General features: G+C 53.0%; 1 protein-coding gene across 1 annotated transcript in view; it reads right to left on the bottom strand.

Moving 5' to 3' along the window:
• CROCC (ciliary rootlet coiled-coil, rootletin) overlaps window positions 1-4646 on the bottom strand; it is a gene marked incomplete at both ends in the record, with an annotated part of 48168 nt that extends 43522 nt beyond the window's left edge. Inside the window, 3 exons of the mRNA XM_080692746.1 lie at window positions 2370-2524; window positions 3689-3830; window positions 4587-4646. Coding sequence (XP_080548872.1) covers window positions 2370-2524; window positions 3689-3830; window positions 4587-4646 — 357 coding nt within the window. The remainder of the gene's footprint in view (window positions 1-2369; window positions 2525-3688; window positions 3831-4586) is intronic.
• Between the last annotated feature and the right edge of the window lie 13881 nt (window positions 4647-18527).

Genomic DNA, 18527 nt, shown 5'->3' with positions numbered 1-18527 from the left:
TCTTACTAAAAGTTGCGGAGAGACTCACTCAGTAGCTGAAGCTGGCTTTGAACCCGTCAATCCTCCTGTGTCAGCCTCCCAAACGCTGGGATTACACATGTGCGCCACCACGCCAGGCTCTTCTATTTTTATTTTGAAACAGGATCTCGATAGGTTAATGAGAGGCTATTTTCTGGGGCTGTCCCTGAACCTGCAATCCTCCTGTGTTAGCCCCCAAAATACTGGGATTACAAGTGCGCACCAACATGCCTGGCTCCACCAAGCAAATCATGACCACAGGGGCAGGCTCTGCCACCTACAGGCACAGGGACAAATGAGACAGTGTCCTGCGACCCCAGGGCCCTGGACCAGGGGACTCATCCAGCTCTCCTATTGATCTGGGGCCTGTCAAGCCTCCCCCCAGGCCTCAGTTTCCCCAGTGGTGCTAAGGTGAGGTCCAGGCTCTGATGTTCTCTGTGGACCCCCCCAGGAAAGGCCTCCAAGGTCATTCTTGTCCCACCTCTACCTCCAGGTAGGGCCTTAGGACAATGTGACACCAAGATGCTATTCAGAAGTACCTGAGCGCAAACACACACACACACACACACACACACACACACACACACACACACACGCAGCTGTGTCCCAGCAGAGAAGGAACCTGCCACCTCTTCCCTTCCTCTGCAGTCCAGGGGAGCAGTGCTAGCTAGCTGCATGACACGCAGGAGCTGGCATTAAGAAGCCCACCCCCAGGGGCCTGGCCCCCTGCCAGGGGCCAAAAGAAGAGAAGCCTAAACCAGGAGGGGGCTGGCTGAGGGCCCGCCACTGCTGACAACGCAGGCCGTGGGCCAGCCTGCCCTCCACACCCCCTGCGGACCCTGGGAAATGAGCTGGGCACTGTCCCCAAAGCTAGGGGCCACCTTGGGCCCCCACTGTCCCTCAGCAAGTCCTAGCAAGCCCCAACAAGTCGGGGGCTTGTCGAGGCAGCAGCCACCAGAACAGAGGCACACCCCATGACCACGCAGAACACCCCCCCACACTCCCAACAGGAGTATGGAGACCGGGCAGACCAGCCCAACTCAGGGGTCCCAGGCCAGACCTGGCCCTGCCACCAACACACAGGGCCCTGTCCCTCCGTGTCCCTGCCAGCTTCCCAGGACCCAGCAGGCTCTTTTTATACCCAGGACCTAAAAGCCACAATACACAGCTCTGGGGTGGGCGCTGGGAGAGACCGGGTTTTTGTTTTAAATGGCTGTGTGACCCAAGCCACGGTGTTTTCCCTCTCTGAGCCTCCATTTCTCTTCTATTAAATGGGCATCATAAACTAGGTGCAGTAGTACACACCTGTAATCCCAGATACTCAGGAGGCTGAAGCAGGAAGACTGCAAGTTCAAGGCCCGCCTAGGCAACTTAACAAGAAACGGTCTCAAAATAAAAATAAAAAGGTCTGGAGTGTCGCTCAGAGGTAAAGCACTGGCCGAGCATGAGCAGGCCCTGGGCTCAATCCCAGCACTGCGATAAATAAACAAGCAGGCACCATAATGGTCCTGACCATGCTGTATTCAACATAAAGTACTCTGGGCTGGGGCTATAGCTCAGTGGTAGAGTGCTTGCCTAGCATGCACAAGGCCCTGAGTTCAATCCCCAGCACTGATGATAATAATAATAATAATAATAATAATAATAATAATAAAGCACTGGCAAATAGCAGGTGCTCCATAAACATAAACAACAGCTACTATTATGACTGTTCCCATAGCCCACATCCTCCCATCTGCAAAGAAACACTCTGTCCCTCACACGACTCTCACCAACCTTCAGCCACCATCATCTCCCCACCCGGGACACAACACAGTGCACCAGGGGTCCTCTCCCCTAGCCCCCTAGCCCTCTCCCACCACCCCCAGACCCTGGGACCCCCACAAGCCTGAGCACAGGCGCCTGGGCTCCTGTGTGAACATGCACACAGGCCGGCTTCTCCTTCCCTCACCCTATGGTAGTGGTGGCTGTCTGGTGCTGCCCCAGGCTGACCTGCAAACGCCATGGGTGCCTAGGTCAGCCCACCCAGCACCCAACATCCAGACACTGCCTCGACCCCAAGGGCCACAGAAATGAGAGCCAGGGAGACATCACAGCCCCTAGAAGCACAAAGGGCCTCCGGGGGTCTTGTGCTCTGTGTCCCAAAGCACTCGTTCCACTACATGGACTCCACACGGCCACACTACGTCCCGCTACTGTCCCCACTACAGAAAGGCTCAGTGCAAGGAGGGACAGCTCGAAGTCATTCAAGCAGGCAGAGCCGTGATCCGAACCCTGACTCCAGAGCCACCTTTGTCCGGGTGTGGACCTGGACGTCTCCCTGCCCTGGCCAGGCCCGGGGCAGCACCCACCCTCTCGCTGACCGCGTTGTACTTAATGGCAAGCTCATCGCGCTCGGCGCGGCTCTGGGCCAGCAGGTCCTCCACGCGGGACAGCTCCTGCTGCAGCAGCTGGTTCTCCTCCTGCAGCGACAGCAGCGACGCCATCTCTGGGGCTGGTGGCAAGGCTGAAAAAGGACAGCGGGCACAGGGATGGCATGTGCCTGGGTCTGGTGGGACACCCCAACCACCCTGGGCATCCCACTCATCCTTAGGAGTAAGAGGATCAACCGGGCCCCTGGGAGGAGGCTGAATGGCTGCAGCTCCAAGGCCAATAGCTAGACTTAAAATGGATACGGCTAGAGGTGAGCGTGTGTGGCCTGAAGACCCAGGAGAGGCAGGAAGGAGACGGGGAGCATCGCGCACCCACCCAGGGATGCGAAGCCCTGAGTCCTCACGCCTTCCTTTGATTATTATGGGCGGAACAGCCGGGCATGGTGAGACAGGAGGATCCCAGGTTTAAGGAGACCCTCATCAATCTAGTTTTTACTTGTTCCAAAGTAAAAACCAAATAGAGCTAGAGGTGTAACTGGAAGGTGGAACGCCCCCAGGTTCAATCCCCATACACACACACACACACACACACACACACACACACACACACACACGGATGGAGCTTGCCAGGGAGCTCAAGATAGTGTAGGTCAGGCTGGAGGAGGAGAGGGAGGAGGAGGAGCAGCAAGGTCAGAGTTGTCCTCCCGTGGCTCCCCTCCAACCTTGGGAGGACTGGACACACACCAGGCCCCTCGGGCAGCTGTTCTTCCAGCCTGGGGTGAGGGCGATGAAAGGCTCCCCCCTGGAGCTCAGGGGCCCCCACGCCCCCGGTCTTCTCAAGGAGAGGTCCAATCCGTGACATGGTCACTTGACAGGGATCGTGGGAGGAGCACCCCAAATACCCCAGACCACACGGAGAGGCTGCACCCGCCGCCCACCAGCAGGCAGCTGTCGGCCTTTCTGCCCTGGTCATCAGGACCCAGGCCAGAGCTGAGCTGCCCCCTCCTCTAATCTCAGACTCAGCCAGCTCACTCCTTCCCAGGGGGGAATATGGTACTTGGGGCTCAAGTGTTGGCAGGTTGCAGACAAGCAGGACGCAATGCTCAGCCCCTGGCTTCACACAGGGAGTCCGTCAGTCTGCAAAATTGCACCTCCGTTTCCTCTTCTGAGATGAGTCCCTCTACCACAGGCCTGTGCCTGCCTTGCCCTGCATATTCAAGTGGGCGCTACAGCGCTTCTCATCTTGTGACTGCTGAGGAGGGGATGTGCAAGGAGGTGGAGGAGGCAGGGCCTGGTACCTGGGCTCTCCTCCTGGGAGAGGTGGCGGGTGACAATCTCCCTGACACAGGCAGGCAGGCTGGCGGGCAGCGAGTCCTGGGCCGGGTCCTGCACACTCAGGTCCTTCTCCTGGCTGGTTCCCAGGAAACTGCTGTCCAGCGTCTGTAGGGCAAGAGAGAGGGTCTTCAGGGGCCAGGGAGCCTGGACTTCTTGGCCTAGGGGTGGGGGACAAAGTTCTGTGGCCCAAAAGAGGCCCTCAGGAAACCCCAGACACAGAAGCCTAGCGTTAGAATTGCAAAGGGCAAGCCAGGTGTGGTTTCGCTTGTCCTCCCAGTACTTGGAAGGCTGCGATAGGAGGATCGCATGTTCAAGGACAGCCTCCTCCGCTACTCAGTGAGACTCTGTTTAAAATAATAATAATAAAAACTTGGGCTAAGGGTGTAGCTTGGAGGCAGAATGCCCCTTAGTTCAAATCCCAGTTCCTAAAATAAATAAATAAATAAATAAATAAATAAATAAATAAAACTGCAAAAGGTCCTGTGGGAGGAGACTCCTTTTCCGGGAAGGAGGCCCCCTGAGAACCAGGGAAGAGACCAAAGCCCATGGGGAAGCAGAGTGTTAGAACTCCAATCCAGCGCCGACCCAGCTGTGACCCCAGATGGGTGAGGATCTTACTGTTAGAAAGATCAACAGACCCTAAAACCCAGTGGGGACCCCTCCCCACTGTAAGGCTCCGGGGTGGGGAGCCGCAGCAGTTGGGCCTCCGACCCCTCTATGCTGATATGCCAGAAGCTGCAAGGTGTGGGGGTCTGTGCACCCCACCCCACACCTCTCCCTCCCCTGCACCCCCTCCCAGCACTCCCACCAAGTCCACACTCTCCTGCCCTGGACAGAGTAGGCGGAGTCCCCAGGACCCACCTGGATCACTGTCTCCAGAGCCAACTGGGCCTCCAGCGACACCCCCAGCCCCAAGTTCATGGGGGGAGAGGTTTGCGCACCTCCCCCACCCCCGGGGCCCCCAAGAGTAGCTCAGCCAGGCATGCTAAGGCCGGGACAGGCTGCTGAGCAGAGCACCAGGCCGATTAAGCTTAAATCCGGCGGCGGCCCGCCCCCACGTGACCAGGACGGTGGGAGGAGCGGGGCGGGGCTGCGTGGGAGGGGAGGGGAGGGGAGGAAGGGAGGAGGGGAGGGAGGAGGGGAGGGAGGGAGGGGAGGGCGGCAGAGAAAGGGGGGGGAGACTGGGAGGAAAGGGATGATGGAGCCGGGAGGGAAGGGCGCCCCTCGGTGCTCTGTCCACCCTCCCCAGGCCGCTGGTGCCAGCCCAGGAGGTGGGGTCAGCAGCCAGAGACCGGGAAGGCCAGAGTCCCAAGTCTGCAGGACCATCCTTGCTGACCCAGAACGCGCTTCGCATGGCTGCTGAGATGTATTAACAGAGTGCGGGGATGATGTTTCCTCGCCAAGGACACGGGGGGGGGGGGGGGGGGTGTCAGACAGTAGAACCCGTATAACCCGAGGCCACCACGCCCCGCCGGGCCAGTGTTCTAAGTAAAATGCCGACGGTATTTGTATTCGCCTCACGGAGTCGTCTGGGGATTAAACAAAATATCGTCTGTGCATCCGCAGCACGTGCCACGGCCCCGGCTCACAGTGAACCTTGCAAATGTCATTCGTTTGAAAATCCCAGCGAGCCGGGAGCAAGGCGTCCCAGGCTGGAGGCTGCGACCTAGGGCCACAGGGTCAGGCGCAATCGCCGCAATAAAGCAGGAGCTTCGGCGACCTAGAGGCCTTCCTTCAGTACAGAAAATGAAAGAAGCCAGAGCCGGGCGTGGTGGCGCACAGGCCTGTAATCCCAGGACCCGGGAGGCTGAGGCAGGGAAATCAGCATCCAGCCTCAGCTTCTTAGTGAGGCCCTCTGCAACTCCGGAGATCGTGTTTCAAAATAAAGAATAAAAGACAGGGATGGAGGTATAGCGTGTAGCTCAGTGGTAGAACGCCCCTGGCTTTAATCCTCAGTACTGGGGGGGGGGGGGGAAGCTGGGATATAGCTCAGAAGTAGAATGTTCCTGGGTTTAATCCCCAGGATATCTACCTATTTCTCTCTCACTCTGTGTCTTTCTCTTTCTCTCTTTCTCTCTCTCTCTCTCTCTTCCTCTCTCTCTCTCTCACACACACACACACACACAATCCAGGCCAGGCATGGTAGAGTAGGTCTGGCCAAATTCCAGCATTTGGGAGGCTGAGACAGAAGGATGATAGGTTTGAGGTCAGCCTCCAAAATTTAGGGAGACCCTTGGCAAAAGAGAGAAACCCTGTTTCAGATTTTAAAAAATAAGCCGGGCGTGGTGGCGCACGCTTGTAATCCCAGCATTCGGGAGGCTGAGAACGGAGGATCACAGTTCGCGGACAGCCTCAGCTACTTAGTGAGGCCCTCTGCAACTCAGTGAGACCCTGTTTCAAAATAAAGAATAAAAAATTGGACAGAGGGAGTAGCTCAGAGGTCAAATGCCCCTGGGTTCCATCCCCAGACTCACAAAATATTAATAATAATAATAATAATAATAAAGAATAGGACTGGGAATGTATCTTGGAAGTAAATGCCTCTGGGTTCCATCCCAGTACCCCCCCAAAAAAAAAGATTATTGTGAGAATTATTTCAACCTGAGTTAAAAGAACCCACCTGGCCGTAGCGAGCAGTTACATGACGGCCGCCATTCCAGCTTCATCAGCACCGTGTATCTGGACTCCTGCTGCCTCTGGCCGCTGGCCTCAGGGTGCTCTCTGATGGGTGGGGCATATTCACAATGTCTTATTAAATCCTCACCTCAGCCCATTCCCAGATGAGGAAACTGAGGCTCAGGGAGGTCAGGGCTCTCACAGATGCAAGGTACCCTGACGCAGGGAGGGGGTAATGCCCAAGCACATCCCCTGAGGCCGGGCAGCCTCCCACTGAGTGTCTGAGGGCCGCTGGGGCGCCTGCACTTCAAGGATCTGCTGCTGTGTCTAGATCAGACCTAGGAATGCACACCAGACCAGACGGGACCCCTCAGGACCAGCTAAGGGATCTGTCCTGCAAGTGGAAAACCAGAGACCGAGCACTCCAGGGTGTAAGCGCCACCAAGGTGCTAGAGCAAGCAGGCCAGCCAGATCTGGGGAAGAAAGAGATGCTGGGCCCTGGGCACCGAGACCTCGGCCCTCGGCTCTACCCTCAAAGCTTGCATTCAAGAGTTCTGCGAGGCTCCATGAGCCCCAGGAAGTCCCGTCTGAACCCCGTGTGGGTGTGCACTGCGCCATCCGCAACTTTCACCCAACTCTCCAGCGAATGACTGGACTCCTCATTGGAACCCGGATGTCACGGCTTCCACCTCTGCTATGGCGGATGTGGCTTGTCCCTTCCACATCTCATGGTGAGATGTGGCCTCCCACGGCAGTGTTGAGAGGTGCGGTGGGACCTTTAAGAGGAGATTAGCTCAAGAGGGATTAGTCCTCTTCTCAGGGTAGTGGGTTAGGCATCACAGGAGTGGGTTGTTATAAAGGAGCCCAGCCCTTCTGGCTCTTTCCTGCATTGGCGGACATGCCTTCTCCTCCCCGTTGTGACGCGGCACCGGGCCTTGCCAGATCTGGCCACCCAATATTGGACTTCAGCCTGCAGAGCTGTGAGCTAAATAAACGTCTTTCCTTTATGAATACCGCAGCAGCACAGGCCTGTAATCTCAGTACTTGGGAGGCTGAGACAGGAGGATCAGTGGTTTGAGGTCAGCCTTAACAATTTAGTGAGACCCTGTGTCAAAATGAAAAATAAAGAGGGCTGGGGGTAGCAAGGTGTGGTGGCACACACTTGTAATCTCAGTATTTGGGAGACTGAGACAGGAGGATCGCGAGTTTGCAGCCAGCCTCAGTAACTTAGTGAGGCCCTCTGCAACTTAGTGAGATCCTATTTTAATGTAAAAAATAAAATAAAATAGGGCTGGGGGTTTAGCTCTGAGATACAATGCTTCTGGGGTCAATCCCCAGTAAGTAAAACACACACACACACACACACACACACACACACACACACACGGACTAGAAGTATAGCTAACTGGTAGAGCACTCCCGGGTTCAATCCCCAGTACCACAAAAAATAAAAGAGGCTAGGTGTGTGGTGGCGCACGCTTGTAATCCCAGTATTCGGGAGGCTGAGACAGAAGGACTGCAGTTCCCAGGCAGCCTCAGCTACTTAGTGAGGCCCTTTGCAACTCAGTGAGACCCTATTTCAAAATAAAGAATAAAAAAATAGGGTTGGTAGTGTAGCTTGGAGGTAGAATGCCCCTGGGTTCCATCCCCAATACCATAAATAAATAAATAAATAAATAAATAAATAAATCTCCCAGTCTCGGGTATTCTGCTGTAGCAGCAAAAATGAAAAAAGACAGCATGGCATGGCGCTACAAGCCTGTGATTCTAGCACTTGGGAGACTGAGATAGAAGGATCACAGGTTCAAGGACAACCTCAGCAACATAGTGAGACCCTCTGCAACTTAGTAAGACTCTGTTTCAAAACAAAAAATACTAAAATCAGGCTGGGGGGGTGTAGCTTGGATGTAGAACGGCCTTGGGTTCACTCTCCAGTACACAAAAGAGAAGAGGTGCTAGGGATGTCGCTCAGTGGTATAATTTCTTGTGTTCAATCCCAACAATACCAAAGGAAGAAAAAAGAGAACTAAGACAGCATCTGGCTGCGTGGACCACCACCTCGGCCTCCTCACCAGCTGCTGTGGACTCCGAACCAATGTCTTCGTTTCTGAGTCTCAGTTTCCTCATCTGTAAAATGGAATAGTTAGTTCCTGATAGAAACATCAAGAGAATTAAATAAGCTTGTGTGTGTGTGTGTGTGAGAGAGAGAGAGAGAGAGAGAGAGAGAGAGAGAGACAGACAGACAGACAGACAGACAGACACTGAGAATTGAATCCGGGGCCATTCTACTTCTGAGTTATACTCCTAGCCCTACCGATTTTATTTTATTTTATTTTTGTGGTACTGGGGGTGGAACCCAGGGGCGTTTCTACCTCCGGGCTACACTCCCAGACCTATTTTATACTTTATTTGGAAACAGGGTCTCACTAAGTTGCTGAGAGCCTCACTAAGCAGCTGAGGCTGGCTTTTGAACTGTGCGATCCTCCTGTCTCAGCCTCTGAGGCGCTGGGATTACAAGCGTGCGCCACCACGGCCAGCTACCTATTTTATTAATTTGTAACAGGGTCTTGCTAAATCGCCGAGGATGGCCCCAAACTTACAATCCTCCTGTCTCGGCCTCCCAAGTACTAGGATTACGAGCTTGCACTACAATGCCCAGCAATATGTTCCATTTTTAATCATGTGCTTGGATATGGTATAGCAGAAACTGCTATGAGTTCACCAAAATCACTTCCAGTTCTTCTTAGGAATATGGCTAGAAGCTGTTTCCCAGATTCCTTACAGTCAGATATACCATGTGCTCAAACTCTGGCCAACAGAACTAAGACTGAAAAAATGTGTGCCGCTTCAGGCCTGACCCATAAAAACCTCCCAAGAACTGTTTTTCTCCTCCCTCGTCCACCAGCTAGGAGGAAGTAACTAGAATCCAAGGTCATAGGGGATACTGGGGCCCCAGGATGAGAGGGCACCTGCCCCATAGGAAGGCACCTGCCAAACACCCAACAGGACTCTTCATGAATGAAATCACTTCCATTGTGTTAAGGTTCTGAGGTTTCAGGGCTACACTATCATATCAGCTAGTGTCACCTTAATTACCACATGCTTAAGCAGTTAAATGTTAATAGGCCGGGCGTGGTTTCCAATGCTTATAATCCCAGCATTCGGGAGGCTGAGACTGGAGGATCGTGGTTCCTGGACAGCCTCAGCTACTTAGGGAGGCCCTTCCCAGCTCAGTGAGACCTTGTTTCAGAATAATGAATAAAAAATTGGGCAGGGAGTGTAGCTCGGAGGCCAAATGCCTCTGGGTTCCATCCCCGGACCCGCAAAAATAAATAAATAAATAAATAAATAAATAGCCGGGTGTGGTGGCGCATGCTTGTAATCCCAGCATTTGGGAGGATGGAACTGGAGAATTGCAGTTCACAGACAGCCTCAGCTACTTAGTGAGGCCTCTGCAACTTAGACCCTGTTTCAAAATAAAGAATAAAAAATAGGGCAGGGGAGTGTAGCTCAGAGGTTGAAAGGAATGCTCCTGGGTTCTATCCCCAAATCCTCAAAATAAAATAAATAAAAATAAAAACTAAAAAAAAAATTCAATGTCCCCAGGTTTCATCCCTAGTACCACAAAATAAATAAAGTTAAACAGGTCAATGTGGGCTAGTATTGCTGTCAACACTACTATTCATTAATGTTACTGGCTCCTCTTCCTGGTACCCAGGCTGGAGCCTGTGCCTGGTTCCAGGTCCGCAGCTGTTTGGTGAATACAGAGGAGACATCCCTTGATTGGCCATGTCTGCTCTGCAAACCTGTCCTTTGCCAGGCCGGGCAGCAAGAGCTAGGCAAATAGCCCCTCATCACTCAGGTCGGGCAAACATACCAGCTGCTCTTACCAAGGACCCCATCTCTATTCTTGGGTTGCTAATTAGAAATTATAACAAATCCTGAATCAGCTGTGAGCCAGGCTCAGTGCCTACAATGTTACGGCTATACTTTATCTGGTTTGACTTCCTTGGCATCTCTGTGATGCACTACTGTCCTACCCACTTTACAGATGGTAAACACTAGAGCTTCGTGAAGCTCAAATTCCCCAGCCAGGAAGAGTTGAAGAAACAGATGAGACCCAATTCGGCCGAGTTCCAAACTCTTAAACAGTAACCGCATTAAGTAACACTCCCCAGGTGTCAAAAATAAATTGGTGTTTGGACTTTGGACCTACCCCCAAAGAATTCTATGTATCACACCATTAAGATGCAATGGGGTAAGAAAAAAAATTTTTTTTAATCCAAAATCAGAAACATTTCTGGTCCCAAGCATTTGGGATAGGATACTCAACCCAAATAGGAAATTAAAATGGAAAAAATAGTAAACATTTCCCTTGGTTTTAGCTGTGGTCACTGGGGCGAGCTCGCCATGGACGGTGACTGCGGTCACAGAGGACACAAAGAAACATTCCCAGCACCCAGCGCATCCCAGGAGCTCAGGTTAAAAAGCCAGACAGGACTCCTGGGGAGGAGGAAGGAGTGCTTGCCTCTCAAAGACATCAGACACAAGCCGGGCGAGGTGGCGCACGCTTGTAATCCCCGCGCTGGGGAGGCTGAGACAGGAGGATCGCACGGGTTCGAAGCCAGCCTCAGCTGCTTAGTGAGGCTCTCGGCAACTTAGTGAGACCCTGTTTCCAAATAAAATATAAAATAGGTCTGGGAGTATAGCCTGGAGGTAGAAAGCCCCCGGGTTCCACCCCCAGGACCATCAAAGTCATCAGAGAGACTGGGACGAGGAGGGAGGAGGATAAACGCGTGGGTGGGGGGATCCAAGAGTCGCGCAGGCTCTGGGGTCCTTCTGGAGCCTCCCCGATGGAGACCCCCACGACCAGGCCCTGGCAGTGAGCTCGGCGCAGGGAACCTCGGCCGTGCGGGAGGCCCCGCCACCTCCCGGGCTCCACGCCGGAGCGGTGCGGCCCGAGGCTCCCGGGGGCAGCGGAGCCCCGGAGGCCGGGCGGCGGTCTGCGGCCGCGGAGCGGGCACACAGGCCCGAGGCCAGTGCGGACGTCGCAGGCCCGGCTAGGAGGAGCGAGCGCGCCGCCCGCGGCCCGGCCCGCCCCGGCGCCGCCCGCCCCGGCCTCCTCCGCACGCGCGCGCCCGCCCCGCCCCGCGCACGCGCGCGCCCTCGGCCCCTACCTGCGCGCGCCGCCGCGGAGCCGGCCCGGCCGGAGGGGCGGAGAAGAGGCGGGCGGGTGGGCGGGGCCTGGCGGGATCGAGGCCGTGGGCGGGGCCTGGCGGGGCGGGGCCTGGCGGGGCGGGGCCTGGCGGGGCGGGGCCTGGCGGGGCGGGGCCTGGCGGGGCGGGGCCTGGCGGGGCGGGGCCTGGCGGGGCGGGGCCTGGCGGGGCGGGGCCTGGCGGGGCGGGGCCTGGCGGGGCGGGGCCTGGCGGGGCGGGGCCTGGCGGGGCGGGGCCTCGCGAGTGGGCGGGGCGCCACGGCCTCCGGGTGGGTGCCGAGAGCGCCTACGCCTGCCGCGTGGAGTCAGACTTCTGGCGATCCCATTGGCTCCCCCGTGCCACCAGAACCCCGTCCTCGGGGAAGTCGAAAGGGACGCGGACCCTCGGGCCTTGCGGTGGCACGTGGCCGCGCAGCATCGCCGTCCGGACCCAGCTGCAGAGCCCCACTGCGGTCTGGCTTGGCCTTAAGACCAAGACCCAAGACCCTGGCCCAGATGAGCAGCCCAGCGAGGCTGTATCTGGGGAGTTGGCCCGGGCCGCCCTCCCCCATCACGCCATTTTGGCCACCCTCCCCCATCACGCCATTTTGTATTTCTATTTTCTGTATTTCTATCTTTTAAATAAACTTACTTAAATCTTCAGAAAAAAAAAAAATCTAAAAATCATTCAGAGCCTTCAGTGATCTGCCCGTTTGGAGATCTTTGCTTTCCTGGTTGTAGTGCGGTCTTGGATAAGGCACACTGGCCTCCAAGCAGTCCCTCACCCAAGTGGGACAGGAATAAGATCATAGGAGAAGCCGGACGTGGTGGCGCACGCTTGTCATCCCAGCATTCGGGAGGCTGAGACTGGAGGATCGCGGTTCGCGGACAGCCTCAGCTACTTAGTGAGGCCCTCTGCAATTCAGTGAGACCCGGTTTCAAAATAAAGAATAAAAAATAGGGCTGGGAGTGTAGCTCAGAGGTAGAATGACCTGCAAAAAAAAAAAAAAAAAATCATAGGAGACCATGCTTCCCAGAGTAGTGCGCCCTGAGAAATCATGATTAACTTTCTGAGTTTGTATTTAGGAAACTGTGTTGGTATTGAAAAACTGCTCTGGTATTAAACTCCAACAAAAATATAAAAAGCAGTCAGAGTCTGGGTGCCACACACACCCAGGCAGGGAGAAGCACAGCTTGGCCTGTTACGCTCCAGAACTCCTCTGCCCTTTGTCCTCATCTTTACCCATGGCAAGAATGTAAAGACAATTAAAGCCATGAGCCTTAACAATATGTAGAGGCCATTGAAGCTTTTGGCCCTACAAACATATAAAAACATATAAAACATATAAACATACATACAACAGATAAAAACACAAAAGCTATAAGATCACAGTGACTCTGCCTGGCTCTTTTTCTGGGGGGGGCGGGTCTGAGGATGGAACACAGAGGCATTTGACCTCTGAGCTACACCCCCTGCCCATTTTTTTTTTTTAATTCTTTACTTTGAAACAGAATCTCACTGAGTTGAGTTGCGGAGGACCTAAGTAGCTGAGGCTGTCCGTGAACCGCGATCCTCCAGTCTCAGCCTCCCGAATGCTGGGATGACAAGCGTGCGCCACCACGCCTGGCTTTGCGTGGCTCATTTCAACTGTGGCGATAGCAAGGGCCCCATGCCTGGCTCTTGGAGATCACACGCAGGGACACTGGCTGTAACTAGTGCTCTGGCCCCTCTGTTCTTTGGGACCCGCTCTTATGAGAAATGTAAACTCCCTGTGTTACTCCAAAGCTCCCATAGTTGATGGTCAACTGATACAGCAGAGGTAGAAAAAGATCATAAACCCCTGCTCTTAGTAAGTGCTTTATCAGTAATAAAAAGGCACCACCTAAGAAGTAAGTTACTAGAAAAAATTAAAAAATAGCCAGGCATGGTGGCGCATGTTTGGAATCTGTACTAGTATTGGGAAAAGGTTTTAAAATGTATTGATGTATCAGTATTGGGAAAGATTTCCAATTTTAAAAGTATATCTTTTATACTAAGAAAGCCAGGGCTAGCTAGCAGAAAGGAGGGACTTGTAATTTACATTTCTAAAGAAAAGGAAAAAAAGCTGGAGCCAGAGATGGGAGGAAGTCCCAGATCCTGGAGAAACAATTTCACACAGCCACGTGCCACTGCAAGGCCTGGGTCTTGGGTGAGGGGAGGTTCCCAGATTGGAGGAGACAAGCACAGTATCCTGGAGGTATTCCTGGCCCAGCTAGGGGAGGGCTGACTGACCCCCAGGTGCCCCAGCATGGCTCAGGGCCATGGGTCCAAGTCTCTCTGCCTGGAGTTCCCTGGGCCTGGCAGGTCCTGTCCACCCCACGGAGCCCACTCTAGAGTGCTCCTCATAGCACCAGGGCCTGAGAGCAAGATGTCTGCCTTGTTCCTCCCTCCAGGGACCTGCCCGTCGCTGCCTGCAGGTCTCCCTTGGTTACCAGAGCCTCCAGGCAGCCTTCCCTGGCTGCAAACACACTGCGCTGCCTGCTTCCTCTTCTACTTTCTAGCTCTTCCTCGGTCTCCTCTGAACACTTGTGTGAATCAGGCCTAGATCCACAGGCCTGCCAGTCAGTTGTAGGATGGTTACCATTCTACAGAAAGGCAGACTGAGGCTGAGAGAGGTAGTCACTAGTCACTTGCCTCAGGACACACAGCAGGGGTGGGGGGTCTGCGGCTTCCAATCCCAAGCTCTTCCTGTCCAGCATGTTGCCTTGAAATTTTGGAAGGAATAGCAAACACAGCTCCTCTCCTTGAGCCCGGCCCACCCTGGCCCACAGGAGCCTGCATAGGGAGGTCGTACCTACACCAGCAGGAGCCTCTAGCGCCCCTCTCTGTGCAGACCGGGTGGGCCAGTCCCCTGCTATGCTGACCCAGTGGCTCTGCTCAGCTCGGCCTGGCCTGCAGTCCTCTGAATCCCCAGTGCTACCACCCACCCCCATCCCGTGCCCTAACCGGGTGGTGCCCACCCCAGTGACCCCAGGGCCAGATACCCAAAGGGAGTTGTGCCAGGGGCTCACCTGCTCACTGAGGAGGGTTCTAAATCGGCAGCTCAGGTAACAGGGAAACAGTGACCGGGGTCCCCACCCCAGGTTGCTAGGGCCAAGTGCCTGCCAAATCCTGAGGCCACCCCAGGCGGACTCTGCCCACCACCGGCAAAAACACATTAACCAAAGGCTAAAGGATGGGCATTCCGGTTAAATCAGTTTGCTGGATACCTGAAGGCTAACTTGTAGTCTTTCTATAATGCCTGGTAGATGCGTGTGCTACTGGGGAATTAAATCTACTGCTGAACTATACCCTCAATCCTATTTCTTTCTTTCTTTTTTCTTTTCTTTTTCTTTTTTTTTTTTTTTTTTTTGATGCAGGGTCTCACTAAGTTGCCACGGCTGGCCTAGAACCTATAATCCTCGTGTCTCAGTCTCCCAAAGTATTGTCATTATTGTAGGTGTATATCACTGTGCCCAGTTAACGCCTGGCTTTAATTAGAAGACCCGGGGCTGGGGATGTAGCTGTGATGAGCACTTGCCAGCATGCGTGAACCCTGGGCTCTATCCCCAGGACCTCTGGAAAGAAAGCCTTTGTAGATGTAATTAAAGACTTAAGGTTGTTATCACCTGAGATTTTGGGTGGGCCCGAAATTCAATGATAGGAGGAAGGATGATTACCTGAACCCAGAAGTTCACTTCCAGACAGGCAGCAAAACCAAGACTCTCTCAAAAAACAAACAAACAAACAAACAAACAAGACATAGGGAGACAGAGGTTGTGGCTGGGCCTGGGGCACACGCCTTAATCGCAGTACTTGGGAGACTGAGGAAGGTCACAGGTGTGAGGCCAGCCTCCGCAACATAGCAATAGCAGATTGTTTTGTTTTGTGGTAGTGTGGATGGAACCCAGGGGCACTCTACCTCTGAACCACAACCCCCCCCCCCAGCCCAATTTTATTTTGAAACAGCATCTCACTAAGTCAGAGGGCCTTGCAAAGTTACTGAGACTAGCCTTGAACCTGGATCCTCCTGTCTCCGACTCCCAAGTCCTGGGATTACAGGTGCGTGCCACTATACCTGGCAAGTGTGGTGGCACAGTGTGGTCTTAAAATAAAAAAATAAAATATGACTGGGATGTAGCTCAGAGGTAGAAGGCCCCTGAGGTCAATCCCCAGTCACACACACACACACACTCTGCACACAGGCTGGAACCAGACCACCTGGATTCCGATCCCAGGACTGCCCCTTCCCCAGTATGTGACTTCAAGCAGATGATCTAAGGGCACTGTGCCTGTCTCCACATTGTAAAAACAGAAATGAGTAATGCTGTAGACAGCGTCTGTGGCCCCCTTAAGACTCAAGATGAAACCTGGTGTGACAGTACTGGGAAGTGGGGCTCTGGAAGATGATTCCATCCTGGGGGTGGGGCCCCAGTGAGTGAGAAGTGCCCTTAGAAAAGAGGCCCCAGGGATCTCCCGCCCCTTCTGCACGCAGGCTGCAGCAAATCGCCTCACTGGGTACCAGATCTGCCAGAGCCTCATACTGGACTTCTCAGCCTTTAGTATGGCTGAAAAGACATTTCTGTTACTTATAAGCCGCCGCGTCTATGCTGCTGTTATTGAAGCCCGGATGAACAGAGACACGTACCTACCTCCTGAGGCCACGAGGATGAGGTCTACAAGGTGAGTGTACAGAGCAGATGGCCAGCACTGCCTGAACGGGAGCTTCTCCTATCACTGTGCAGGCTCCAGGGAGCACTCCACTGACCCCCAAAGCCCCCCACCATTCAGTCTGTCCATCCTCTTTTCCACTCAAATAACTTGTTCACCTCTTGTATTAAAACATTACCACAGCCGGGCGTGGTGGCGCACGCTTGTACTCCCTGCACTTGGCCGAGACAGGAGGATGGTACGGGTTCGAAGCCAGCCTCAGCTACTTAGTGAGGCTCTCAGCAACCTAGTGAGACCCTGTTTCCAAATAAAATATAAAAAAGGTCTGGGAGTATAGCCTGGAGGTAGAAAGCCTCTGGGTTCCACTCCCAATGCCACCAAAAAAAAAAAAAAAAAAAAAAAATTAACCACAGAGCTGGGCATGGTGGCACACTGAGCATTCGGGAGGCTGAGAACGGAGGATCGCGGTTCGCGGACAGCCTCAGCTAATTAGTGAGGCCCTTTGTAACTCAGTGAAACCCTGTTTCAAAATAAAGAATAAAAAATTGGGCAGGGGGTGTAGCTCGGAGGTCTAATGCCTCTGGGTTCCATCCCCAGACCCGCAAAAAAAAAAAAAAAAAAAAAATTACCACACCCCGGGCGTGGTGGCACACTCTTTTAATCCCTTCGCTTGGGAGGATGAGACAAGAGGATCGCACAGGTTTGAAGCCAGCCTCAGTGCCGCCGCATGCTCTTCCTCGGCATCTGCGTGCGTGAAAAATTCGCGCGCATGATTGGCTGAATGCTTAATGGAAACAGAGCCCCGAGGAGGGAGCGTTGTCTCTGGCCAGAGTACTCCTTCACTCTTAGATATTCTTTCATAGCTATTATTCTTTTGGTAATGATTCTTTTAACTTTCCACACAAATTGCTCCGGTGATGTAAGATCAGGACTGTGGGAGAAGTTGAGTCCGTGAAAGATAAATTTTCTAGTAAAATGTCTGAGCCCTCAGACTTTCTCTGCCTTACTCTAAGTTATAATCTAGGTGCTGTGAAAGAATTTAGGTAGGGGAGGGGATGCGAAGTTCCTCCCTGTCTTTGACCTTCATCTTAATCATTACAATAGAGGGGAAAGAATCTTGACCTTTGTACCTAGTACGTGCACTGCCTGGAGATAGGGCGACACCACGTGGTTAAGAAATCTTGTGAGAATAAGAAAGCATTTTGTATGAAGTAAAGTTTATCCTAAGATTGTCCCAAATGGGAAAAGAAAGGACCAGGATAAAAAACAGAAGGTTTGTGATATGCATATGTAATGAAGATGGATTATTAAAAGAGGATGGTAGAGGCCAAAGGAGTACACCTGACAATTAAATCTAAAAACTTCAGGTTACTTTTTGGTGTTTATCTGTTAAACTGTGTTGTGAGCTTCTTTAAGCTTTCAGACTTCAGATGGCGGAGCAGACAGGACCGGACAGATTCCCACCACAGCCCTTTGGCTCATCATAAATGCACACGGCTTGGACCTTACTGGATAGAGAAGGACATTGGACTAAGCCCTAGGAATAGAAGATTCCCAAAGGGTTAAAAAAGAAATTCTAAGAACTGAACTCTTCAAATGATTTGGGGTGTGACTTTTATTCTTCTGGAATTCGCCCACTAAAAGCCTCTGCAGCTGCAAGGCCAAGGCAAGGCCAAAGGGGCTGACTTAAATCACAAGTCCCACCTGCAGGGTCATGGGGCTGATTTCAATCACAAAAGACCTGTGATGTCACAGGCCTTACTTTTGTCTTGTTTAGGGTTGGTGAAATACATGTATATTTCACTATTGTATTTTGGTGTTTACACATTTCTACTAGGGAATCACTGGGAAATAGAGAAATAAAAAAATCTTGTTTCTAAAATAAAGTGGTCAGTTGCACGTGAGAGGAGGCAATTGTCTGTGTCAGTCATTTCAGATTTTTCCCGGAGAGGAATCTCCACTTTTAGCGTCGTAAACAGAAACTTGACGGAGTTTATTTCACAAAAAGGGAAAAATTGCTGCAGATAAGCGGCTGCAGAACCACAACCGAAGCCTTTGCCCACCTTTCGAGAAATCAGTCCCAAAGGGTCCCAACACCCTGGCAGAGTCCCTAGTGCCCAGCTGAGCTGGTCCGTCACACCTCAGCTACTTAGTGAGGTTCTCAGCAACGTAGTGAGACCCTGTTTCCAAATATAAAGTAGGTCTGGGAGTATAGCCCAGAGGTAGAAAAGCCCCTGGGTTCCAGTACCACCAAAAATAAATAAATAAAATTAAAATAAATAAAATAAAACTACCACAAACT

Source organism: Muscardinus avellanarius (genome assembly GCF_963383645.1).
Source record: "Muscardinus avellanarius genome assembly, chromosome: 3".
In the NCBI taxonomy this organism is placed as follows: Eukaryota; Metazoa; Chordata; class Mammalia; order Rodentia; family Gliridae; genus Muscardinus; species Muscardinus avellanarius.
This window is presented reverse-complemented; position numbering and strand designations above follow the sequence as displayed.